The sequence below is a fragment of the Stigmatopora nigra genome, chromosome 6 (assembly GCF_051989575.1).
Source record: "Stigmatopora nigra isolate UIUO_SnigA chromosome 6, RoL_Snig_1.1, whole genome shotgun sequence".
In the NCBI taxonomy this organism is placed as follows: domain Eukaryota; kingdom Metazoa; phylum Chordata; class Actinopteri; order Syngnathiformes; family Syngnathidae; genus Stigmatopora; species Stigmatopora nigra.
The window spans coordinates 16,351,486-16,375,693 of NC_135513.1; the positions used below are offsets into that span (position 1 = coordinate 16,351,486).

Genomic DNA, 24,208 nt, shown 5'->3' on the forward strand with positions numbered 1-24,208 from the left:
GACCGGCGAAACCCGGAAAAAGGCGATTGGAACGCCGCCGTCGTGCTTTGAAAATGGACCGGCGCCACGGGGGATCTTTAGAGACAGACTGCCCACTCCCTCCCTCCCTCCCTTCCCTCGTCCGTTTCGATCCCGGCGGCCGGGACCTTTTTGTCGGCCGCCGTCGGGACGCGGTTGACAAATGGAATGGAAGACGCTCCCGAGCCCGTTCCGACGGGGTCTTGTGGTCATTTGAGGCGGGAGTCGGCACGGCCAGGTGTTTTCCACTCCACCGTAAAAGCCGTTAGTATTGTTGCCGGACTTAGAAGGAACAAAATAAAAGAGCATTTCACTGGGATGGGCCTGGCGTCGCCTCAAAAACCTTTGAGCGGCTCTACTTTGGATTGCCAAAAGGAGGAATGACCGTACCGAGCGCTAAGATTCAAGTCGGCGGCGGGGTGGCAGTCCAAAAATAAAAAGTGGATTGAGGAGGAGGAGGAGGAGGAGGATAAAGAAAAAAAGCCTCCATCTGTGTTGGACTTTTTCTACCAAGAGAGTATACTGGGAAGCAAACGATATTCTATTGAGCCAATACAATATCATTTGCCGTGTAGTACTACTACTATGTGCGCAGGCATAGGGTCCTAAACTGTAGATGGCGCTAAAGCCCCCTTAGGTCAGAAGATCCCGAAGAAGACGAGCCGTGGTCACATGACTTGCACTCGGCTGACTTCCGTCTCGTGACTTCCGCGTCGCGATCGCTGACTTTTCCTCGCAGTGCGCAACAAGTCGGGTAAGTTGGACATTCCCGTCACTTTGTATAGGGTTTGGACGGCACCGAAACATGACGTCAAGCGGTGTGGGCTGCCAGGCGTGTGAGCGGGATGGAGGGGCGGCGATTTGGCTTGGCAAGCGGGCAACGCCAAACGACATGACAATGAATACAATCCCAACTCTATCCATAGAATCTCTCCAAAAGGGCACCTTCCGTCTAATTTCTGCCTTTTGAACCCCAAGTGAGTGGCACAAACACCCGAATGCTCAGTTCATAGCTAAAATGTAGGTTTTGGGCGACAAAATGACGAGTCCGTGTGTGTGTGTGTCTGCGTGTGTATGTCTGCCTGTTTGCCTGTCTGCCTGTTTGCCTGTCTGCCTGTTTGCCTGTCTGCCTGTGTGCCCGTGTGTCAGCCTTCCGAAGGCGCCATGGTGGCGTCGGACAGCGGCGAGGACGAGGCCTACACGGAACGGACGGCTCTGGTCCGATCGGAGAATCCGAGGGCCGGTTCCCCGAGGGCCGGGTCCCCGAGGCCGGTAAGTAAGTCTCGGCCGCGGCGTTGGCCTCTGAGCTTTTCCGCCTTAACCGGGGGCCTTCCTTGACGCCCGGCAGGACGCGGCAGAGGACGAGCAGCTGAGCCTCAAGTACGGCGCCAGGCACGTCATCGTGCTCTTCGTGCCCGTCTCGCTGTGCATGCTGGCGGTGGTGGCCACCATCAAGTCGGTGGACTTTTACGCCGAAAAGACGGACCAGCGGCTGTGAGTGGCCCGGCGAAGGCGGCCGACTCGGAGCGACCCGTCCCGAGCCTGGCTCCCTCCCGCAGGATTTACACGCCGTTCACGGAGAAGACGTCGTCGGTGGGCCGCCGCCTCCTCAACTCGGTGCTCAACTCGCTTGTCATGATTGGCGTCATTGTGGTCATGACCCTCTTCCTGGTCTTTCTCTACAAGTACCGCTGCTACAAGGCAGGCCACCGCGCCCCAAACCCCACCGAGCGAGCGGCGACAGCCCCCCTTTGACGCCTCCTTTGACGCCTCCTTCTCTCTCTCCCCCCCCACCCCCCACCCCCATTTTGTCGGCAGTTCATCCACGGTTGGCTCATCCTGTCGTCCCTCATGCTGCTCTTTTGGTTCAGCTTCATGTACCTCAGGTGAGCAGCTACCTTTGCATTTCCCAACCACGCCAATCCCAATCAAAAGCAATGCCAAACTAAGCTAAACGGGAGTTGTAAACGGGGGTCAACGGCGGCATTTCGGAATGGGACGGCTCGAGTGGGAATGGCGGCCCACAGACGGGCGCCTCTCCAAATGTGCCCGACGAAGGATCGGTTTTAAGTGGCAAATGACGGCGCAGTCAGTTGGCGTTTTTGGACGTCCCCGCCCTTTCGTAGCCCCTCTCAAGGGAAAAAGAAATTGCGCGGTCGCCGAAACGACCGAATGGGCCCATGCCGGAATCCATATTGGGCGCTTCCATTCTAATGCAGAATGGACTCGTTAGATCTAATTCCACAATAACCCGCGAGAGTCAAAGTATCAAACGAGCGCGTCCGCAGCGAGGTCCTGAAGACCTACAACGTGGCCATGGACTACGTGACGGCGGGCCTCCTGATCTGGAACTTTGGCGCGGTGGGCATGGCGTGCATCCACTGGAAGGGGCCGCTGGCGCTGCAGCAGGCCTACCTGATCGCCGTCAGCGCGCTCATGGCGTTGATCTTCGTCAAGTACCTGCCCGAGTGGTCGGCCTGGGTCATCCTGGCCGCCGTCTCCATCTACGGTGAGCCCACGCACCCCCGCCCCTTGCGGCCCCCGAGCGACCCCGTCTGGACCCGCCTGACTGCCGCCCGGCAGATTTGGTGGCCGTCCTGAGTCCCAGGGGCCCGCTGCGGATGCTAGTGGAGACGGCGCAGGAGCGGAACGAGCCCGTCTTCCCCGCCCTCATCTACTCGTGTGAGTGACCGAGGTCTGGAGCCAAAAGCGCCGAGCTAAGCCCGCCGTGTGCCAGCCCTTCTTTCCTGTGCCACCACAGCCGCCATGGCCTGGTCGACGCGGAGTCCCGCGGACGGAGAGGCCGAACGACAACGACGGGAGGGTGAGTGAGCGAGCGAGCGAGCTAACAACCTACCCGCCCGCCCGCCATACACCGACCTCCGCCGTCTTTTCTCAGACGGCTGCGCCGCCGAGGAAGCAGCGGAGTACGAGGGACGACGCTCGCCCGAGGAGGAGGAGGCGGGCGGGGGACGGCGATCGCCGGAGGACGACGACGAGGGGCAGGAAGAACGTGAGCGAGGTTCCCGAGGCTCGCCGACCCACGTCTGCCCGTCTCTGGCACGACCGTGTGCGCCGCAGGCGGGGTCAAGCTGGGACTGGGGGACTTCATCTTCTACAGCGTGCTGGTGGGAAAAGCGGCGGCCGGCGGCGACGACTGGAACACCACGGCGGCCTGCTTCGTGGCCATTTTGATCGTAAGTTGGAGTCGAGGGGGCACCCCGGGGCACCCCCCCCCCCCCCTTCCCACTCAACCACCTGGGCTCGCCGGCAGGGACTGTGCGTGACGCTGGCGCTGCTTGCCGCATGGAAGAAGGCGCTCCCGGCGCTGCCCATCTCCATCTCGCTGGGTCTGGTCTTCTACTTCTCGTCAGAGTGGCTGCTGCGGCCCTTTATGGAGCAGCTGGCGGCGCGCCAGCTTTATGTCTGACACCCACATTGGCGTGGCCCCATTAAAAGTCAAGAGACCACCATTGGCTTGAGACCACTTTATTGTAATGGGCGTGAGCAAAGGGGGACACTTTCAATTGCGTTCGTCAAACTGCGACTTGTTCTTGAGCAGAAATGCCGCCAGGTACTCGATGGGGTTCAGAGGCCTGGAAAGAAAAGTGTCTTTTGTCACCACTTTGAACAGGAATCCCCGCCTTTGGGCTGGCGGTGGCAGCTTTTTTTTTTTTAGGGGCGCGGGGTTATGGCACTCACCTCTCCTTGGCCAGCACGGCCAGGCCTTGCAACAGGATGGGCACCACCGTCTGGTCCAAGTAGGCGCGCGTCGGTAGCGCCTGCACGTCCACCTTCTGCTTGCACGACTTTTCTTGCTCCAAAGTCCGCTGAGAAGGTGGAAAAGACGGCCGGTGAGTTCGCGGCGTCAGACCCGGCCGATCAGGCGATGACAAGGTGGTGACAAGGCCGACCTTACCTGGATGCTGTCTGTCAGGCCGAACTCGGCGTGCGGGTTTTCCGTCGCCTGCGGGGCAACAAACGTTATTTGGACAGCGTTTGGTCTCGCCGAAGGTTAGTTGACACTCGAAAGCGATTGTTTGGCTGTTTTGTGTCGGTTGCGACTCACCGCGGCGCGTTCCATCGTCTGTTCAGCGTCAGCGTTCTCTGCAAACAAAAAGAGACGATGAGCAAAAAGTGGCCGGCTTCAAGCTAGCCGCGAGGAACACAAGGTGACCGGCTTCAAGCTAGCCGCGAGGAACACAAGGTAACCGGCTTCAAGCTAGCCGCGAGGAACACAAGGTAACCGGCTTCAAGCTAGCCGCGAGGAACACAAGGTAACCGGCTTCAAACTAGCCGCAAGAAACACGCCAGCCGGGTTCAAGCTAACCGCGAGGAGCCAGACGTGGCCGGATTCAAGCGCTCGTCCCCTGCCCGCCACAATTGGCTTGCGTGCTTTGGAAAAAGGGGTCGAATGGGCGCTCGGTCGGGGTTGCCTTGTTCTATTAGCTTAGCAGCAGGCTTTCCCCCCAAACGGACGACGTCTGGTCAATGCGGGCAGGGAACGAGCGCCAGCCAGGCGAGAGAGAGGGGCGCTCTAAGACAAAGTTTCGTCGTCACTAAACATTAGAAAATTCCAAAGCAAAAAAAAATGAACAAGAGCGAACTGTCTCACCGTCCGTCATGTTTGTTTTGGGTCGGGGATCCGCCAGTTGTCCATTCAAAGCACGTCACTATCCGGTGACGTCATACTGGCTTCCGGCCTCTGCCTTCAAAACAAAGCCTGCGTAGAGCTCACAAATCGTGTCGTGATTCGGGAGGGACTTTGCCCTCTCGCCTGCGCGTGCTATTTCGCAGTAGTACGGCTGCTGCTGCACAAACGGGAATGTCACGAAAAGCTCCATGAGCTGATTCCGCCCCATCACTTAAACGCAAGCTTTCCTCTATGTTAATGAGTACAACTCATCGCTCCTGCAGATTCACCATCTCAGATAATTGGGATTTTACTTGTGAGTGGTTGGGGTTAAGGCCGTTAGTGGCTCCAATCCAACCCTAACCCAATCAATCAATGGCGGCCCAGCAGGCTGTGCCTTGCTCTGGCCGTTTGCCAGGAGGTGGGAGGGGAGGAAGTCCGGTCCAAGCCCACGTTGCGGCTGGACAAAGGGTGGTTGGTTCCCTGTTGTCGTCCGCCGCCGCGACGGCTCTCTCTTGCGGTAGCCCACCATTCGGGGCGCCTAACCCCCAGACGAGTGTCCGCCGTGTGACTATCCACGGCGGATCTCGGTGGATTTCCCCTAGACAAGGAGAGAGAACCCAGGGAGTCCCATGAAGCCAGGGCAATCAAAGCCATTCGCCAAACGGAAGCAGTGGTCGCAGGATGGCTGGAAACACAACAATTCAAGCTCAATGCAAAAAAAAATGAATGAAAATCCAAGAGGGCTAATGGAGGGCAAAGCCGGGTCGACGTTCGTCTCGCTCCCCCAATTAATAGAGGCTTAGGCATTTAGGGAAAACGAGGATTTTATTGTGAAGGGTTACGTTGGCGCCCCCTGTCGACGCCTAGCCTGCCATCACCGCGTTGTCGTCCGCAGCAGCAGCAGCAGCACCATCGGCGGCGAAGGCGGCGACGGCGGCTAGCGGACCAGATCGGCCGAGCCCAGCAGCCTCCGTTTGATCATCCGAAGAGAAGGGAGCACGAAGAAAAAGAAGGAGAAGAAGAGGAATAAGAGGAGGAGGAGGAGGCGGTGGAAGAGGAGGAGGGATAGGAAAGGCGGCCGGCCGGCCGGCCGTGCGCTCGTTCGCTCGATCGCTTCGGCCGGGCGGTGCTTTGGCAGCAGGTGCAGCCGTCCGTCGGCTTACGCAGGCACGCAGGCCCGCCGGCGGCCCGGCGATGGCGTCGAGGCTGCGGCACGACGACTCGGCGGACACGCGCCGCGCCACTTTTGGAGCTGCTTGAGGACTTCATCACGCCGCTTCTGCTGCTCAGGTGAGCTGCGCTCCTCCATTGTTTCGCAAAAGGCCCCTCTTCGGCGCGGGTGCGCACACGCACGCACGCACACACGCACGCACACGCACGCACGCACACACACACACGGCCGGTTTGGAGGCAGGCAGGAAGGGAGGGAGGGATTTTTGGAGGGTTAGTGAGGGGGCGGGGGTTTATGTTGTGTTGTATACCCTGCTCGATATTGACGATTTGGAGGACGGAGAGGGGGGGCATTATTCTTACGTAAGACGCGCAGAGGACACCGGGCGGGCGGCTTCGGCTTCAGCTTCGGCTCCGACTCGGACTCGGTTCGGGTGGCTTCGTCCCATCATGACGTCACACGCTGACTCAGTGCTCGTTGACATGATAGGCAGCCGGCACGTGACGTGACGCCGTCTCGGCATTTGCCAAAATGTGCAAATGCGATGGGCCCGATTTGCCCCTCTTGCCGAGCGATGAACGCCATCTTGACAATGACGTCATGGACTTGTCCTTCACAACGCCAGAGGTATTACCCGAATACAAGGTTGCAAATCATTTCTCGGGGTTAGAAGCCGGCTGTTTAGTCAGCTAGCACGGCTGAGCAAAACAAGCTTAAGGTAAGGGTTCACCTGGTCTTGTTTATCAAAACAAAACACTCATTTCAGAAGGCAGGGGAGGGAGGCTGTTTGAGGATGGGAATTCAAGTTATTACTTTAGTAAAAAAGCACCTAAAGTAGTAGCATGAAAGCACCTGAGCTCAATTCCCCCCCCCCCCCCCCCCAAAAAAAAAGAACCGGCTCATAACTTTCCAGCTGTAAAAACATGTTAGAACATGAACAATTTGAGGCCGTCTCATGTTTGGCAAAGCAAAATAAAGCATCTTTTCCCGCTTCGACTGACCAAAGTGTCATGACACGTCGCCCTTGTTTCCCAAGACCCCGCCAGGGTTGATTCTTCCGCATATTCCAATCCGTCGCTTCCCAGAAAAACACTTTTTGTGACGGACGGACGGGAGGGCGTGCGGAGCTAACGTGAATAACGACTAGCAAACGTCACCCCTTAACCCTTCTCGGAGATTCTATTAGTTTTCGCGGGAGCCGGTTTGAATCTGCTTGCCGTTCTCGAGCACCATTCAAAAGAAGAAGTAGCGTACGAAATGACGGGCGACGTGACACGTCATTGACAGTCTGGAGATCTTTTTCAGGGACCCGGGCCGTTGACGGCGCCCCGTCTCGTCTCCCCCTCGTCCGGCATGCTGGGAATCCTGATGGTGGCCGCGGCCGGCGTGGGCGGCGGCCAGGCGTGCGGCGCCCGCGACAACTGCTCCGGCGACGGCGGCTCCAAGGAATACTGCTACTCGGCGCGTATCCGCAGCACCGTCCTGCAGGGGCTCCCCTTTGGCGGCGTACCCACCGTGCTGGCGCTGGACTTCATGTGCTTCTTGGTCAGAACGCCGCTCCGCGCCGTCGCCCAAGACCGGGGCCCGCGATTGGGCCAGCGTTCCCGCCTAGCTGCCCGCGTGACATGGCCGTCGCCTCTTCTTTCCCAGGTCCTGCTTTTCGTCTTCTCCATTTTACGGAAAGTGGCTTGGGACTACGGACGCCTGGCGCTGGTCACCGACGCCGACAGGTAAGCTGGCCGAGCCTGGGCACGGACGCTCCGCCGTCGAAGGTTAACCTCGGTGGAAAGTTAACCTCGGTGGAAGGTTAACCTCGGTGGAAGGTTAACCTCGGTGGAAGGTTAACCTCGGTGGAAGGTTAACCTCGGTGGAAGGTTAACCTCGGTGGAAGGTTAACCTCGGTGGAAGGTTAACCTCGGTCGAGACCTACTCGCCCACTTTTGAAGCCTTCTCATTTTTTGGGCTCCAGCCTTTTTGCCTCCTCCGTTCGTCCCCTCTCAGCCCATTTGGCGTCTGTCTTCACCTTTGGGGCCGTTTCCGGGAACGCGGTTTGAGCACCGGTGGCTTTTCGGGCCTTCGCCAGGGACGCTGGTAGGAAAGCTCTGACGGACGGCAAAGCCACTTGGTGGTCGGTTGTCCCAAAAAGCGCAGCGGGCAAACTCACGGGGCATTCTTTCCGCGTGGTGGCAATGGAGGACGGAAGGAGCGTGGGCATTTTCTCCCGGTTAGCGGACGGGCGGGGCCTGCCGGGGCCTGGCGGGGCCTGGCGGGGCCCGGCGGGGCCTGGCGGGGCCTGGCGGGGCCTGGCGGGCCTGCCTACGCCTTGACTTTGCGTCATGCTTTGCATTGTCCCGGCTTGTCTGCCATTCGGCGGGGACGGACGTGAAGTCTCCTTGGAGTCTTCCCGTGGCAGCGACCGGCTAACTTTCTGCTGCCGTACGCGGCAGCCGGGCGGCTAACTTTCTGCTATCATACGCGGGCGAGCACGTGTGTTCAGCAATGTTGACGGCACGCTAGCGGCGGATGAAAGTCTAACCCCTTTTGATGCTTGTCCCCACCATGAAAACCAAATCAGCCGAAGACGAGACCGAGATAACTATGAACCGGTGAAAAGGTAACGGCGTGTGCCCGTGCGTGCGTGCGTGGGTGCGTGTGGATGTCACGTGGCGTGTTAGCCAGCAAGCTAGGCGGCCGGCGAGCCGTGATTTGGTGTTAGCCCCTCTTGATGTCTGTGCTGGCGTGAATCTGCCCGGCGGGTTCTAAGAACGGCGCTAACCGCCCGACTTTTCTCTCTTCCTCCCTCGACCGGCCCTCTCTCTCTCCCCTCAGCGTGGCCTCGGCGATGCACTCGGACGCGCCCGACCGCTACGAACGCCTCACGTCCGTCTCCAGCTCCGTCGACCTGGAACAACGCGACAACGTAAGACTGTGCTTCCTTTACGGCCTTCCTATCCCGCCTATTCTCCCACCTCTCCTCAGCTAGCATGCTAAGCTACAGGTTTGCTACCTCTACGGGGAGCGTGGAGTGGGTCCTGTGCCTAATCTGCCGGCCGGCCGCTCGGCCAGTGTTTCTAATGCTAATCCACTTAGAGTGAGCGGGCCATAGGTCGGGGGCGCTTGCCAGGCGTGCTTTCTTTATTGACCCATTTGTTGTTTTTTATTTTTATTTTATTCATTTGGAAAGAATATTCCGACCAACGACCCGACCCGTTTGCTCTGCGCGAACAGGAATCAAGCTTTATTTTTGCCGCCGTGTCGTTGTCTCCGCAGGGCTTCTGTTCCTGGCTGACAGCCATCTTCCGAATCAAGTGAGTTTTTGGCCAGCCGGGCCACGCGGCCGCCAAGCGGCCGCCAGGCGGCCGCCACTGACGCGTGGGTGCGTCCCCGGTGCTCGGCAGGGACGAGGAGATCCGCGAGAAGTGCGGCGAGGACGCCGTGCACTACTTGTCCTTCCAGCGCCACATCATCGGTCTCCTGGTGGTGGTGGGCGTCCTCTCTGTGGGCATCGTGCTGCCGGTCAACTTCTCCGGTGACCTGCTGGGTGAGCTCGGCCCTTTCATTCTGTTTGACCGCGGCTTGCCAACGGCGGGCCCGGCGTCCAAGCCCGGCGTCCACGCCCGACGTCCACGCCCGACGTCCACGCCCGTCCCGGGACGTGCCGACTGGCTGCGCCTTGGGCGAGAAAGCCTCTCCCGTCGCAGCCGTCCAAATAGTGTCCAAATCCAAAAATGAGCAATCCATATTGCAATCCACTTTGCCGCTAAGTACTAGATGTGGATTCGCTGGGTCCACCGTCACTTCTTTCCATAGCGTGACGGTGACAAGTAGTGGGAGGATCTTTTTGATCCATACCTGACAGGAAGTGCACTTGTGTGTCTTATTCTTTTAGTGCGAATTATCAGTAAAGATTTGCTGATAATCCAAGGATCGGCCGGACCACCCTCCAAAGAAGGTAAAGCGGCTTGGAAAGAAGTGGCCTTGTACATTTGCTACATGTCGGACGTGGCAAACTTGTATCGACTTCTCAAACACCTTGTAGACGTCTTGCACAGTTGTTCAGTGGCTGACTTCTTTGTGCGCCCGTCTAGAATTGTAGTCCGTTGGATTGTAGTAGATCATTGCAGACATTGTGCTAGCGTACACGTGGTCAGCCCGTCTACCTGTCCGGGCAAAATTGCCAAATCCAAGTCCAGCGGGCGGATAGAGTCCAGCATTTTTTGCGTCTTTTTTTTTTCTTTGCCGATCATTGGGAATATTTGACATTTACAGAAAACAACGCCTACAGCTTTGGCCGCACTACCATCGCCAACCTGAAGTCCGGGTGAGTGCCCCGAATACTTCCCCTCCGTCGTCTGGCTAAACGATCATCTTCCGGGAGCGGCCATTCCGTGGTTTTTCCCGCGTTGTCGGTGAACGGGCGGTGATTGGTTCTTTGGCACTGAACCCTAACCCCCCGTGCGCCTCCAGGACCAACTTGTTGTGGCTGCACACCTCCTTCGCCTTCATGTACCTGTTGCTCACCGTCTATAGCATGAGGCGACACACGTCCAAGATGCACTACAAGGAGGACGACCTGGTAATGCTAGATGGCACGGCGAGCGCTGACCACAGGCGCCCTGACTTTCTTTTCACCCTGCTGCGTTGCAGGTGAAGCGCACCTTATTCATCAACGGCATCTCCAAGTACGCCGAAGAGAGCCAGATCAGACAGCACTTTGAGTACGTGAGCGAGCGAGCGAGCGAGCGGGTGACCTAACTCACCCAATTGTTCAAGCGCTTCGGTCATGACGCGCCACTCTCTCTCTCTCTCTCTCTCTGCCTGTCTTTCAGGCAAGCGTACGAGAACTGCACGGTCCTGGAAGCTCGCATCTGTTACAACGTGGCCAAGCTGATGTCCCTGAACGCCGAGAGGTAAGCGGCGGCCGGCGGCGGCCGGCGGCGGCCGGCGGCGGCCGGCGGCGGCCAGCGGCGGCCCCGGAGCTCGCCCATGACGCTCGTGCGTCCACAGGAAGAAGACGGAGCGCAGCAAAAAGTTCTTCACCGACCTGATGGCCAAGGAGCACGTTCCTACCATGATCAACCCCAAACCCTGCGGACACCTGTGCTGCTGCGCCATCGCCGGATGCCAGGAGGTCCACTGCCGTCACGCCGCCGCGCCGCCACATAGGGCTCAGGGTGATTAGAGGACCATTGCGTCTGTGTTTGGCCGACAGGAGGAGGCAGTCAGCTTCTACACCAAGAGGGAGGCCAAGCTGAAGGAGGAGTACCGCAAGGAGAAGGAAAAGGTCCACACCAAACCTCTGGGCATGGCCTTCGTCACTTTCCAGAACGAAGCCATGACGGCCACGTGAGAAACCCCGCCCGTCCGCCAGCTCGGCGGCCCGCCGGACGTTTAGTGGCGGCCTCCTAAACCCTTGACCAATCCAAACACCCACCCACCCTCGCGGCAGAATCCTGAAGGACTTCAACGCGTGCCAGATTCAAGGTTGTCGCTGCCGGCAGGAACCGCGATCCTCGCAGTTTGGCGAGGCGCTCCACGTGCACAACTGGAGCGTGTCTTACGCGCCGGACCCCCAAAACGTGCGCTGGTGGGTAGAGGCGCCGGTCCGGCCTCCCGAGGGCCGCCCGAGGGGTGGCTGACCGCGCCTGTCCCTCAGGGAGCACCTGTCGCTGGGCGGAATTTCCTGGTGGATCCGTTGCCTGATCATCAACTGCATCCTGTTCCTGCTGCTCTTCTTCCTGACCACGCCCGCCATCATCATCTCCACAATGGACAAGTTTAACGTCACCAAGCCCGTGGAGTACCTCAACGTGAGAATGAGCGCCCGCCGCTCGCCTGCCGCCGACGCCTCTGCGCCCGCGGCCTCCTCCAAAGGAAACCTGCCGGCTTTGTGACGGCTTGCGTCTCCGCAGAACCCCATCGTCACCCAGTTCTTCCCCACGCTCCTCCTGTGGGCCTTCTCCGCCCTGCTACCAACCATCGTCTATTACTCGGCATTCTTCGAGGCGCACTGGACCAGGTCTGGAACGATGCAGCCGCCACGCCGAGCCCGGAGACCACATTCACTGGCTAGACCGGGGCTGGGCAAACGACTCCACGATGGTCCGCAATGGGTGCGGCTGCGGGTTTTGCCTTTTGTGTTTTCGCTCCAACCAAATCAGAGAAAACCTTTCCCTCAATCTGGTGTCTCACAAGTGCAATCGTCGGATTGCATTCCGGTGCGGCCCGTTTGAGCGCAAACCTGGTTGCTTCGGAATGCTCGGGACAAAAAGCTGCACCCACGGCGGCCCTCCCGGACCACCTTGCCCACCCCGGGGCTAGACCACATCTAACTCGGGGACGAAAGAAATGACGGCTTGCTTGGCGTTTACCCGCGCAGGTCCGGAGAGAACCGCACCACCATGCACAAGTGCTACACCTTCCTGATCTTCATGGTTCTTCTGCTGCCTTCACTTGGCCTGAGCAGGTACAACTGTTTATCAAATGCACTTGTAAAAATGCCACCTTCATTGGGCCACTAACACCATGTCTTTCAGCCTGGACGTTTTCTTCCGTTGGCTCTTTGACAAAAAGTTCTTGGCCGACGGCACCGTCCGCTTCGAGTAAGTCCCCTTTATTTCTCCATTTTTTATTTTTTTTACTCCCGAGTCTTCCCGGGACCGGGAGGTAAAAAAAAAAAAGAACGCTGGTGACACAGGTGCGTGTTCCTGCCCGACAACGGGGCCTTCTTTGTCAACTACGTGATCGCGTCGGCCTTCATCGGCAACGCCATGGACCTGCTTCGGATCCCTGGCCTCCTCATGTACATGATCCGACTCTGCTTGGCGCCGTCGGCGGCCGACCGCCGCAACGTTAAGAGGGTGAGTGCGCGCCGAGCCACCGGTGGGTGGACCGAGCAAATGCCGGGCCCCGCTGAGAGTAGCCTTACTTGCGAGTAGCCGTAGCAGTGCTCTAGTCATCGTAGTCCTCCCCCGAAATTCCAAAAGGTATTCGGCAAATGGAGAGTACGTGTATAGGGGTCTCCGTCGGGTTAGAGAAAGCCAGATCATGATCAGCGGAACCAAATCGGGAGAGTCGCACCCTAAGCGGACGAGGGCCAGAACTTGACCCGGATTGTTGTCGGGAAAGCGGGACTAGAAAAGTAGGCCAACAGAGGCTCCGGTGGGCCCGAATCCCGCCCCGAATCCCGCCCCGAATCCCGCCCCGAATCCCGCCCCGAATCCCGCCCCGAATCCCGCCCCGAATCCCGCCCCGAATCCCGCCCCAAATCCCGCCCCGAATCCCGGCCCGAATCCCGCTTCCTGTCGCACGGCGGCCTTTTCAGAGCCGGCGTCGACGCCATTTCCTCTCGTGTCAGCATCAAGCGTACGAGTTCCAGTTCGGGGCGGCCTACGCGTGGATCATGAACGTCTTCACCGTGGTCATGGCCTACAGCATCACCTGCCCCATCATCGTGCCGTTCGGTGAGTGCGGCGCCCTCCCAAGGCGCCCCGTCCCCGAGCGCTCGATCCCTAAGCGTGCGCCTCGGCTTCAGGTCTGATGTACATGCTGCTGAAGCACCTGGTGGACCGCTACAACATGTACTACGCCTACCTGCCGTCCAAGCTGGACAAGAAGATCCACTCCGGCGCCGTCACCCAGGTGGTGGCGGCGCCCATCCTTTGCCTCTTCTGGCTGCTCTTCTTCTCCACCATGCGAACAGGCAAGGATGGCGATCGGCTGTTATCATTCTTTGGTTTTGGAAGATTGCCGGCGCCTTCCGTCGGCGTTTTGTCCGGAAATGCCCCGTGCCGCGAGTGCGCTCTGTCTGTCGCCGGGGCGTCCTAAGAGAGGGCGCTCTTCCCAGACGACGGCCCCACCCGGACGGCAAGTCCACGGCCCCACCCGGTCGGCCGCGGTCTTGACTCCCAGTGCTGGCGTCACTTCCTCGGGGCTTCCGGACGGAAAGTCCACGGTCGGCTGCTGGCTTGATTCTCTGTGCCGGCGTTGTAACTCGGCGTGCCCCGCATCCGCAGGTTTTGAGACCCCCACGTCCATGTTCACACTGGTGGTCCTGGTGGTGACCATCGTGGTGTGCTTGTCGCACGTCTGCTTCGGACACTTCAAGTACCTCAGCGCTCACAACTACAAGGTACCAGCGTCCGCCCGCCCGCTCTCGCAGACGCGGGGCGGCTCTCGCTCACGCCGCCTGCCGCCCCGGCAGATCGACACCAAGGACTCGGACGCCGAGGTGGCGGAGAACGGACGGCTTCCCCGCCACGCCGCCTCCCCGCCGGCCAAATCACAGGTGAGGGCTTGCTCGTCGGTGTCAAATCTATGGCTTATTTTGCTCCCGTTTTGTGACTCCATAGCCAATGTTTCTCTTTTCACGTATGAATAAATGCCGTCTGATAGAATGCAAACTCTTGAGATTTTCCAACGTTAGCCTTAAATTGCAGAGAGCGCCATAGGATCCCCTGTGTATGACTGACAAGCCTATTTACCGTATTATACCTCGCACGAGTCGCTTTTAGGGTATTTTATTTCTAAATAAAGAAAAGAAAAAATAGATAAAACACTAAACAAAATGTATTTTGACACAAATATTCCATGAAAAAAATCAACCGTATCTTGTACAAAATGTGAAAACACTCACCGTAGTTAAACATGCTCAGACTGGCCAGACCGGTCATTCGGCCGCTTCAGCCACCTTCCAGGCTTTTGATTAGATGCCTTCGATCCTTGAGTTGTACTTCCGTTCCGTTGAACGTCTTAACTTGGCGGTCGGGGGCTATTTTGGGCGCCGTCGAGCAGACGCCCACTACACTAACGCGGCATGTCTTGTGTGTGTGTGTGTCCCTGCAGCAGATGTACATAGCCCAAGTGCTCCAAGACCCCAACTCGGACGAGCCGGGCGGCGGGGGCGAGGAGGACCGGGCGTCGTCCCAAGACGACGACGTGCTCAACGGTGGCGACAACATCAACGAGGCGGATTTCCACTCGGGGGAGGACAGTCTGATCGCAAACGAGGTCCGCCAGTAACCAGGGGTGGAGCTCAGCGGAAGGGGCGGAGGCACTCGGCGGTCCTGGCCACCACGCGATGCTAGCTAGCCGGCTTGCTAACTAGCCGGCTGGCTAGCTAGCAGTCGCGAGGCTCCTCCTCTTCCCTGCCTGAAGACTTGACCCTGACCGTGGACGTCGGCACCAAAGAGCCACCGTCCAAGCACCGGAAGCGCGAGGTCCACCTCGTTAAACTCGTCCGGTACGAGTCGTCGGCCCGACGAAGGCCCGCCGGTCGTGACTCTCGCTTGGCCGAAAACACGCCAGAGCTCGGCGTGGAATTCGTCCTTTGCGGGCCAAGCGGCGAGAGTCATGACCGGACCGTCACGGTGACTTTGTCGCGCTGGTTTTCATAAACGCTAGAGGGCGCAAGCGTCGGAAACTTTTCTCACCTTCTGTGGGCTTTTGCAACGTGCTTGCGTAGGAGTCTCCACCGGCTCAGCTTTGCACACACGTCATCCTTTGCAAATTGGCCTTTCGGAAAGACGGCTAGCGCAGAGACTGTCTTTGCCCGATGGGCATTGCCCGATGGGCATTGCCCGATGGGCATTGCCCGATGGTCTTTGCGCGATGGTCCTTGCGCAACGCTCTTTCGAAAAGATGGCTAGCGCAGAGATTGTCTTTGCGCGACGGTCTTTCGAAAAGACGGCTAGCTCTTAGACTGTCTTTACGCGAGCGTGAAGATAGCTGGGTGTGGGGAGACGTCTCGACACCTGGATCCCATTAACACTCAACATTTGCGTTTCCCATCTGGCCTTCGCTGAGAAAGGCTAATCGCAGTAATATTTATTTATGTATTTATTTTTGTTGGGAGGGAGCTTCTGACAAAGTGACTGGAATAGGTGCTTTGGTCACTTCTGTTGAAAACATAGCCGTTGTGAAAAGGACACAGGAGGGAAAAAACAAAACAAAAAAAACGGAATGGAAGGTGATTGACAGTAATGTCTCCAATGTGTTTGACTTCCATCATGATGTTTACACTGCGTTTTTGTAAAATATTTTTGAGTGCGGCTATGCAAAGGCGGGGCAACGCTATGAAAGCTGTGGTCCCTAGTAGACACCAAAGACGGTCGGAGGGTTTTGGAGTCTGGGCCGGCCACACGCTGGAGACGCCGAATGTCCATTGTTGCGCGCTTCTCCCGAAGCTTATCTCCCGGGCGTCGGCGTGGGCGGGTTTGCACGACTGGGTACGTACGAAAGCTTTCTCACCATATGAAACTTTGGAAAAACTCAAAGATGCACCCCTGCAGCCTTTCCAGTTCAGAACGTTGCCACCCCATTGCTGCAGATGAGGGGCAGATACGGATTTGGCAGATGGGGAGGATTGGCCAGAATGACTCGAGGCAACCACCGGACAGTAAATTTGTTGCCGAGTCATCCGTGGTGAGACTGAAAATTCTCTTTGGGCTACTTTTTTATTTGATTATTAATTTTCTTGTTTGTTTTTAGCTTCAAAATGTTTGTCTTCCTCTGAGTAAGTGACATTTTCAAATAGGACATTTGCAAACTTTTCCCCCTTACTATAACTATAAACTGGACAATATGGCTCATATTCTGACAAAAGGCGCAAAGGAGGCCGGCAGATCACCCGTTTCAGTTGGTGCCTTTTGTGCTCTGTCAATTTGAAATCGTGTCTCGTTCGGTGGGGGAAAAGGCTTGGAAATTAACGCGGGAAAGGGGAAAAAAAATATTCCGCAGAACAAACAAAGCCTGGCGACAAAAGACATTTTGCCAAGTGGAGCCCAAAAGGCGTTTAGTGAAGGAGCTTCCTACTTTTGAAGGTTGGCACGCTTCTGAGAACGGGGAGGGCTCCCGAGAAGCATTGGCTGGCCTATGGCTGTCTAAAAAGAACCTCAGTGCCGTCCGCCGGTTTTTCACATGGAACGATATTGCTATCGGCAGGGTTACGGCGTGAAATGACTCTGGCTTTTTTTTTGTCTTTTTGAGGTTGGAATGGACTCGGCCTCCAAAACAACAATGGCTGATTCCAACGTCTTTGAAGAAAACTTCCTAATAATTGTGTAAATAAGACATATAGATGTCTACACGAGTCTGGTCTCGTCTAACAGGCGAGCGTTGCATTCGATTTGTTGCCGTGACTGTTTCTTTGCACTTGTATGCTACCCCATGTCGATTGCCGAATAAAATGTCTCTTTGGTCAGCGTGGTCGTGCCCTAATTGTAGACCCCTTTGTCTTTGCGCTTTTGACCGACCGCCCGCCCGCAATCTAGAAGAGGAGCGAGCCACGGCGGGCGGCCTCAATCGCCTGGGGCCGCTGTTTCCCCTTCTTTCCTTTCATTGGAGACGGAGGAGGAGAAGAAGAGCTGAAAGTCAAAGAAGAAGAAAAGAGGCGAGCGAGCAAAAGCGCCCCTCCCTCCCAGCAAAAGGGCACAACAAGCGCCTGCAGATAGCCGGCCGGCTAGTGCTAGCGGGATGTCCAGGGCCTCGAGAGCCTTTCTGGCAATATCTGCGGTTGGGACTATAAGCACCGTGGCCGCGGTCCACCTCAGTCAGGCCTGGGACAGACAGGTAAATGAGCCGGCTCCGAAGAATGGAGGCGACGCCGAATTCAATCAAATAAAAGACTACGCTCAGCCGAGCGCCGCTAACCAGTGGGCTAGGCTAGGGCTAATTCGGCTAGAGACAAATTGATAGAGGGAGGGAGGGAGAGAGGGAGGGAGGGAGAGAGGGAGGGAGAGAGGGAGGGAGGGAGGGAGTGAGGTAGTGATTTTCACGCTTGCCATAGTCTTAGTGTGTAGTCTAGTCTAGCGTTTGCCGCGGCACACTGGCTGGCAATGACTGAGGTCATGTTCGTGGTTTAGTGGTGAAATGAGCGGACGCTCAAAAATAGCCAGCGCTAAATCCAAGATTTACGGTATAATTCCATTCAAAACAGCAGTGTAGCAAAGCAGATATCAGCATTTCACAGATTAAATTTGGAGAAAATTTGAACTCTGTCAAATGTGTAAAATCATAGATTATACTATTTATTACATGTGAAACTGTCCTTTTGTTGCTTATTTTTCTCCACCATGAACGGGAAGTTGTTTGGTTTCTAGGGCATCAACATCTTCCGACGTAAAGTCGTAAGACGTAAAGACGTAAAGAGATTTAAGACATATTCGGAGAGCAGTCATAAAACGATGCGATTAAAACCACGACATTCCCCTTTTTTCTTCGGGATCTGCAGACATCAACTTTTGGTGACATTAGGTCAGTGTGGGAAAAATTCAATTTTGCAATCAATTGGGCGGTTTCTGTGATTCCTGCTGACACGACTTTGATGAGAATGACTATTGTTAATATAGGCGACAGTTTTAAATGAAAAGATTTTCAGATGGTGGGGTCCCCTGAGATTTTTGTCTAATGTAAAAAGTGTGCCCCAGCTCCAAGATGGTTGAGAAACTGATCTAGTCAGTGGGATAGTTTGCACGTCAATCCGTCCCTCCCTCCATCCCACCCTGCATGCCCTGGCCAGTTTTGGGCAGGTTAGGACGCCGTGGGTCCAGGGGCTACAGTCGACTGTGTTTGTGTATGCAGCGTCTCCACGAGGGCACCCTGAGAGATTTGGAGCGTTTGGAGCGGAAGGAGAACGACCGCCGCCAGGGGGAGGGCGGCCACTCCAGTTTTTGGCCGGAAGAGGCAGAGCGCCGCCCCGCTGATTGCGTGCCCCGCTGATTGCGTGCCCCGCCGATTGCGTGCCCCGCTGATTGCGTACCCCGCCGATTGCGTGCCCCGCTGACCTCACAGGACTCATGGACGGCGGGCCGGATGACCGGGCGGCATGCCTTTCCGTCTCGGAAGGTCTGGAGGAGGGCGAGGTGGAGGGCGAGACTCTCCTGATAGTGGAGTCCGAGGACCGGGGCTCGCTGGACCTATCGCACGAGCACAGCGGAGACTCCCTGGCCAGCGAGGAGGCGGATGCCGTCTGGGCCTGCGATGACCTGGCTTTTTACTGCGAGCGCTGCCACAAGTGGCTGTCGGCAGGTAAGACCCTTGACTCCCAAATCGGTGACTATCGTTTCTTCACGTACGTTGGTCCCGTTTGACGTGCCGCTCCGTTTGGACACCTCCCAGACGTCATTTTTAACGTTGGCCAAATTTGTTCACGTCCCCACGGAGCCAGGGAGTGCCACTTAGCTTTGAATTAGTGAGTGGCGTCCAAACCAAGTCTGAACCAGGGGTAGGCCATTTTTTTTCTTCTAGCGGGCCACATGAGAGACCAAAAAATATAGAAAAATATAATTCAAAGCCACTTGAATAAGCTCAAAAGTCACGGATGCTAATTTTCTTTGAAACGCTACACGATTCAACATAGTGTGGCCATGTAGCAATCGTGGCCAGAAGCACGACGACGCCGTTTGACGGACCAAAATGACACTCATTTACCGGACAATATTTTGCCAGCTATAATGGATCATCGCGACAAGCCTAGTTCCACAGTGGTTTGTTGAGCAATTGGCTCATGTGAAAGGTAGCGCAGTGTCATTAGCAATTCATGGACCCAGTTTTGATCCGCTCGTGTGCCGAGAGCATTTTCCCTCGTGCACGCACGCAAGCAAGCAAGATAAATCTCGGCTCGGCGACCTCACGTTCATTTACCGCGTGACGAATGGACTCGCAGGAAGCAATTAATTTCTCGGGTAGACGGACCGCTCGCATATGGCGACGGGCCTATTTAGCCAACCGGCGCGGGCTCCCCCGTGTCGGAGAGCGGCCTTCTCCGCCCGCATGGCCACGGCCCCCGAAATGGAGCGGGTTTTCAAAGAACGACGGCGGCGGATCCGTGGAACTGCCAGTCTAACCAACTTGTGGCTTTAGCTCATCTCCACGGCAACCAGCCCAGCTACCTGAAAGGCGACAACTTCTTCAGGTTCGTGTGCCGCGACTGCTCCGAGGATGGCCAAGAGACCTTTGAGAGGATGCGCCTCACCTGGCAGCAGGTGGTACCGTCCGGTGCGCTTGCTGGCGTGCCTGTGCGCCTGTCTAACATGCCCGTGCGTCCTCCAGGTGGTCATGCTGGCCATGTACAATCTGTCTCTGGAGGGGACGGGACGCCAAGGTTACTTTCGCTGGAAAGAGGACATTTGCGCCTTCATCGGCCGTCACTGGAACTTCCTCCTGGGCTCTAGGTTGCTGGCTTGCTGCCGCTCGCCCTTGCGCGGCGCAGCCCCGCTGATGTTCTTTTGTCGTCCCGGCAGAAAGAAGACGTCCACCTGGTGGAGCACGGTGGCCGGCTGCCTTTCGGTAGGCAGCCCCGCTTTTTTCCGCTCGGGCGCCCAGGAGTTCAACGAGCCTGGATGGTGGAAGCTGGTCCACAACCGACCGCCGACCCTGCGCGCCCACAAGGCCGGCGCCAAGGTCAAAGGAGAGCGGGCGTCCCCTTGCTCGCACGGCACCGGCGTTCGCCGGGTCAAAGGTGAGCGGCCGTCCCCTTGCTCGCGCGGGACTAGCCTTCGCCGGGGGACCTTCTGACGACGTTCCCACCCGACAGGCACGGCCTGCAAAACTGCCGCCGAGCCTACCGTCGCGCCGGAAGGCCTGCGCAGGCGGGGCGGCGGCAGCAGGAACCCGCTGGAGACGGCCACGCAGCTAAAAGAGAAGCGCTCGCGGACACAGGAGGCCAAAGACATCCGGCGCGCTCAGAAAGAAGCGGGGCCCGCCAAGGCCCGCGGCGCCGGGACCAAGCCGCGCCCGCCTGACCAGGCGCTCTTGGAGAAAGGAGAGGTGCCGGACTTCTCCTCCTCTCTCAGTTCTTCCGACAGGACGCCGCCCAGCAGCCCCTCGCCGCCGCCCTCGCCCGACTTTTCGGCGCCCGGTACCCCGGCCTCTCGCTCGGCCACGCCCGGCCTACTGTCGGAGGCCGACCTCATCCCGGACGCCATGCCGCCGCAGGCGCTCTTTCACGGTGAGTGACACTGGGGAGGACGTCTGTGCCATTTCTCGCTGTGGTCGACGCGTCCGTCTCGTGCCCAGGCGACGAAGAGATGGAGGCTGACCCCGTGATCGACCCCGGGACAGAGTACGCCCCTCTGCCCACCCGCAAGAAGTCCCGCCCGCCGCCACCCCGCATCAAGCGGGAGGCAGACAGCGAGGACGACGGCGACGGTCGACGTGGTGACTTTGAGGACCAAGCGGAAGGCCCGCGGCCGGAGCGGAAGGGGGCGGGCTGTGCTGACAAAAGCCCGGGGGAGGGCCTTCCCCGGCACGCCCCGGCCGGCCCTTATCGAGAGCGCATGCTACGGCGGCGTCTGGAAGCGTGCCCGCTGGCGCTCGCCGTCACGCCACAGGCCCGCCGTCTGCGCCGCAAACTGCTGGTACGGCAGGCTAAGCGACAGCGAGGGCTCCCGCTGCTGGACATCGACCGAGCGCTGGGACTGGCGGTAGGCGTCTACGATCCGCCGGCCGGCGAGCGTTGCCTGGCCAGAGACCTGCGCATCCTAGACCGTTTCCAGGTAACCTGTCGCAAAGGGGAGCGGCCGAGGGGCCGGCCCATCCGTCCGTCTTGTGTCAGCGCCAATTTTTTCCACTCAGGTCAAGTCGTGGGAGGACGGTCGTGGCGGGCGCAACGGCTTCCTCGCCTCGCCGCAGCTGTCTTTCAGCTGCCGCCTGAGCGGAGCCGACGGTGCTTCGGAGCAGGCTGTCAAGAGTCCGTACACGTCTCGCCTCCTCAAACCTTACATCAGGTAAGAATAAAAGGTAGGGGTCTCGGGGATGGTAAAGCAGCCTTTGGCGTGAGGTATGGCAAGTTGCCCGAGCACGCGAAGGGAAGTGTCCTTTCTCTCGCGCGCCGCCTGCCTACCTGGGCCAATGGCCGGAAATAGCTGGACTCACAAAGTGGGGTCTGACGGAGCATTTTGAGGCGGGGCAAAGGGAGGGTCGGTTCCCCGTTTTGCCGAAGCCCAACTGAGACGGCGCTGTGGCCGCAGGCGCGACTACGAAAGCCGTCCCCTCAAGATGCGTCTGCTGGCCGAGATCCGAGCGCACCCCCACCGGCGGGAAGCCGGCTGGATCCCGCGGGCCGACGCCCCCCTGGACTACCGCTACGTGCGTCCGGCTCACATCCCCTCGGTCAACGCCATGTGTCGCCACGGCTTCTGGCCAGGTAAAGCCCCGGCCTCGCGTGTGGCCACGGCCTCTGAACGGGTAAAGCCTCGGCTAAAACCTCCCTGGCGTGTCGGTGCCCGTCTCCTTCCCAGGGGTGGACCTGTCGGAGTGCCTGCGATACCCAGACTTCAGTGTGGTGGCCCTCTACAAGAAAGTGGTGGTGGGCTTTGGCTTCATGGTGCCCGACGTCAAGTACAACGAGGCCTACGTCTCCTTCTTGATGGTCCATCCTGAGTGGCGACGGGCGGGCATCGGAACCTTTATGATCTACCACCTCATACAGGTCAGCCGGGGCTCTCTCGTTCAACTGCCTTTTTTTAAATTTATTTTTAGCGCTACTTTTGTAGCTCTTACCGTAGCTCCATTCAAAGAAAACTTCATGGCAGCGATTAGGGCTCCGCTTGCCTACCTGCCTGCCAATTGGCATTATTTCCTTTTAACCATGCCCAGACACACGCACTTATTCATCTGATTCCTTCATTTTATGAACCGCTTGACCTGAAAAAGAAGGCAGGCACTCTCTCCACTCTTTGTAGTCGTATCATCTGCAAGTGTCTCTCTCCCTTCTCTCTCTCTCCCCCTTCTCTCTCTTCTTTCTCTCTCTCTCTCTCTCTCTCTCTCTCTCTCTCTCTCTCTCTCTCTCTGTCTGTTACTCAACCCTCTCTCGCTCGCTCTCATCTTTGTCCTAGTGACCACCGTAACCCATTTGGAAGAAAAGGTTGACGTTTTCTTTCCTCCACCCGTGAAAGGAGATTGTTTGTGCGTGCGCTGGCGCGGTCTTTGCCTTTGAGCCAACTTTGTCGTTTCAGACGTGCATGGGCAAGGACGTGACCCTGCACGTGTCGGCCAGCAATCCCGCCATGATGCTCTACCGCAAGTTTGGATTCCAGGCCGAGGAGTACATCCTGGATTTCTACGACAAGTATTACGCGATAGACAGCGGCGAGTGTCGGCACGCTTTCTTCCTGCGACTGCGACGTTAAAACCGCCTGCCTTTTTTTGCCAATAAAAGTACAGAAATGGCTTCACCTTTTGGATTTGTCTTTGATTTTGGAGAGGGGTTAGGGTTAGCAGCTAGTTTAGGATCGAGAGGAAAAAAAGTTGTATATGTTATATACATTTGAGTATATATCTCGACAAGATGGCACCATTTTGTGGTCTTGGCAGAGGTTATTTTTCCCTGAAATCAGCCACCATCATCCCAGTACCCAAGAAGTCACCCGCTAACAATCGCCGTCCTTGTCATCGGACTCCTTTTGCGTCAATCGACGCCAACTGGACGGCCAAGACCAAAGTCATGCTCACGCCTTTCATCAACCCAGGTACGTGTGCGCCACAACACCATGTCAAGAACCTGTCAGCCTGCGGTTTTTATCAAATCATCTTTGTGTCATCTGAAAAAGGCAAGGTGGAGCCCATCTAGTCGCCACATTCATCCGTTGCTCACACCATCGTCACTGTCCCGTTAGTTTGAAGAAGTTGGTGTCAGAGAGCTGGCCTTTACCAAAGGAGGGTTTCTGACAGGGCCCCAGGGGGAACAAGTCCCGGAATATAGGACAGGCTGATGATAGGGCCTTCTACTTTGTAACATGTGACTTTGGTGAGGGAGGTCTAAGACAAATACTTATAAGCTTACTTTCATTGTGCTGTACTTTTTTTATAGTTTGCAAAACCACAATATTTCACCTAAGGTAAAAACTTAATAATAACAGTAGAATCAGCCATTCCCCCTTGTTAAAATAAAAAAAAAATGTATAATAGCCAGAGAATCAAAATATAATATCGTTTGACGACGGGGTGGAGAAATAATGGCAAGTCATATAATCATTCCAGTTCCGGAAGGAAGGTTTGGACATTTTAAATGAAGTGCTAAATGTATTCTAAAGTGATTGTTAATATATATATATATATATATATATAGATATATTCTCACCGTCTGCATACCTTTCCCATTACTTACTCTGAACATGTACTTTGTTTATTATATCAACCAAGTCTTGTATACTTTATATACATTCCACATTTATCTTGACACCCATAATTCCTTCTTCCTAGCGGTCCAAGAAACCGCAAAAATCTCAAGGCCTAAGTACTAAATCGGGTTCATTAAAAGACACGCAAGCTTAAAAAAATCCTTATAAAAAAATACTTTTGTAACTAAGACCCAACCACTAATATTCAAATTCACGCCCACAATGGGAGAAAGCGAGAGAGAGAGAGAGAGAGAGAGAGAGAGA

The 24,208-nt window shown here is 56.9% G+C and overlaps 5 protein-coding genes across 12 annotated transcripts; 4 read left to right on the forward strand and 1 right to left on the reverse strand.

Moving 5' to 3' along the window:
* Positions 1-3,491, forward strand: psen2 (presenilin 2). 4 transcript variants are annotated; one of them, XM_077719536.1, is made up of 13 exons: positions 1-772; positions 945-995; positions 1,168-1,290; positions 1,367-1,512; positions 1,578-1,611; positions 1,705-1,719; positions 1,837-1,904; positions 2,307-2,527; positions 2,602-2,700; positions 2,780-2,842; positions 2,918-3,031; positions 3,100-3,215; positions 3,293-3,491. In XM_077719536.1, exons 3-13 carry the CDS (start codon positions 1,183-1,185, stop codon positions 3,446-3,448), a joined length of 1,140 nt encoding a protein of 379 aa, XP_077575662.1. In that variant the 5' UTR covers positions 1-772; positions 945-995; positions 1,168-1,182; the 3' UTR covers positions 3,449-3,491. The 4 variants fall into 4 exon arrangements, with proteins under 4 accessions (XP_077575662.1, XP_077575660.1, XP_077575661.1 ...); XM_077719534.1 differs by having other exon boundaries at positions 614-772; positions 1,578-1,719; XM_077719535.1 differs by lacking the exon at positions 1-772 and having other exon boundaries at positions 977-1,100; positions 1,133-1,290.
* On the reverse strand, positions 3,492-4,763 carry dpy30 (dpy-30 histone methyltransferase complex regulatory subunit). The gene is made up of 5 exons (XM_077719537.1): positions 4,634-4,763; positions 4,088-4,125; positions 3,938-3,985; positions 3,721-3,848; positions 3,492-3,614 (listed from the first exon to the last, which is right to left on the reverse strand). The coding sequence occupies exons 1-5, from the start codon at positions 4,641-4,643 to the stop codon at positions 3,542-3,544; spliced, it is 297 nt and encodes a 98-aa protein (XP_077575663.1). The 5' UTR covers positions 4,644-4,763; the 3' UTR covers positions 3,492-3,541.
* A 734-nt stretch (positions 4,764-5,497) lies between these two features.
* On the forward strand, positions 5,498-15,540 carry LOC144198485 (mechanosensitive cation channel TMEM63B-like). Of its 5 annotated transcripts, none has more exons than XM_077719525.1 (24): positions 5,498-5,944; positions 7,131-7,370; positions 7,476-7,555; positions 8,655-8,745; positions 9,096-9,133; positions 9,224-9,366; positions 9,715-9,777; positions 10,095-10,146; positions 10,293-10,401; positions 10,473-10,543; positions 10,655-10,735; positions 10,833-10,956; positions 11,038-11,171; positions 11,275-11,412; positions 11,482-11,635; positions 11,738-11,844; positions 12,205-12,291; positions 12,362-12,427; positions 12,523-12,685; positions 13,183-13,288; positions 13,360-13,527; positions 13,841-13,956; positions 14,029-14,112; positions 14,670-15,540. In XM_077719525.1, the coding sequence occupies exons 2-24, from the start codon at positions 7,179-7,181 to the stop codon at positions 14,844-14,846; spliced, it is 2,544 nt and encodes an 847-aa protein (XP_077575651.1). In that variant the 5' UTR covers positions 5,498-5,944; positions 7,131-7,178; the 3' UTR covers positions 14,847-15,540. The 5 variants fall into 5 exon arrangements, with proteins under 5 accessions (XP_077575651.1, XP_077575648.1, XP_077575650.1 ...); XM_077719522.1 differs by lacking the exon at positions 5,498-5,944 and adding an exon at positions 6,199-6,452 and having other exon boundaries at positions 14,673-15,540; XM_077719520.1 differs by lacking the exon at positions 5,498-5,944 and adding an exon at positions 6,204-6,452.
* Positions 15,541-17,202: 1,662 nt separating this feature from the next.
* Positions 17,203-18,552, forward strand: pet117 (PET117 cytochrome c oxidase chaperone). Its single transcript, XM_077719538.1, has 2 exons — positions 17,203-17,393; positions 18,405-18,552. The coding sequence occupies exons 1-2, from the start codon at positions 17,298-17,300 to the stop codon at positions 18,540-18,542; spliced, it is 234 nt and encodes a 77-aa protein (XP_077575664.1). The 5' UTR covers positions 17,203-17,297; the 3' UTR covers positions 18,543-18,552.
* A 67-nt stretch (positions 18,553-18,619) lies between these two features.
* Positions 18,620-22,999, forward strand: kat14 (lysine acetyltransferase 14). The gene is made up of 10 exons (XM_077719526.1): positions 18,620-18,851; positions 19,686-19,807; positions 19,875-19,996; positions 20,066-20,283; positions 20,359-20,772; positions 20,841-21,319; positions 21,399-21,550; positions 21,794-21,969; positions 22,064-22,254; positions 22,781-22,999. The coding sequence occupies exons 1-10, from the start codon at positions 18,620-18,622 to the stop codon at positions 22,952-22,954; spliced, it is 2,280 nt and encodes a 759-aa protein (XP_077575652.1). The 3' UTR covers positions 22,955-22,999.
* The last annotated feature ends 1,209 nt before the right edge of the window (positions 23,000-24,208 follow it).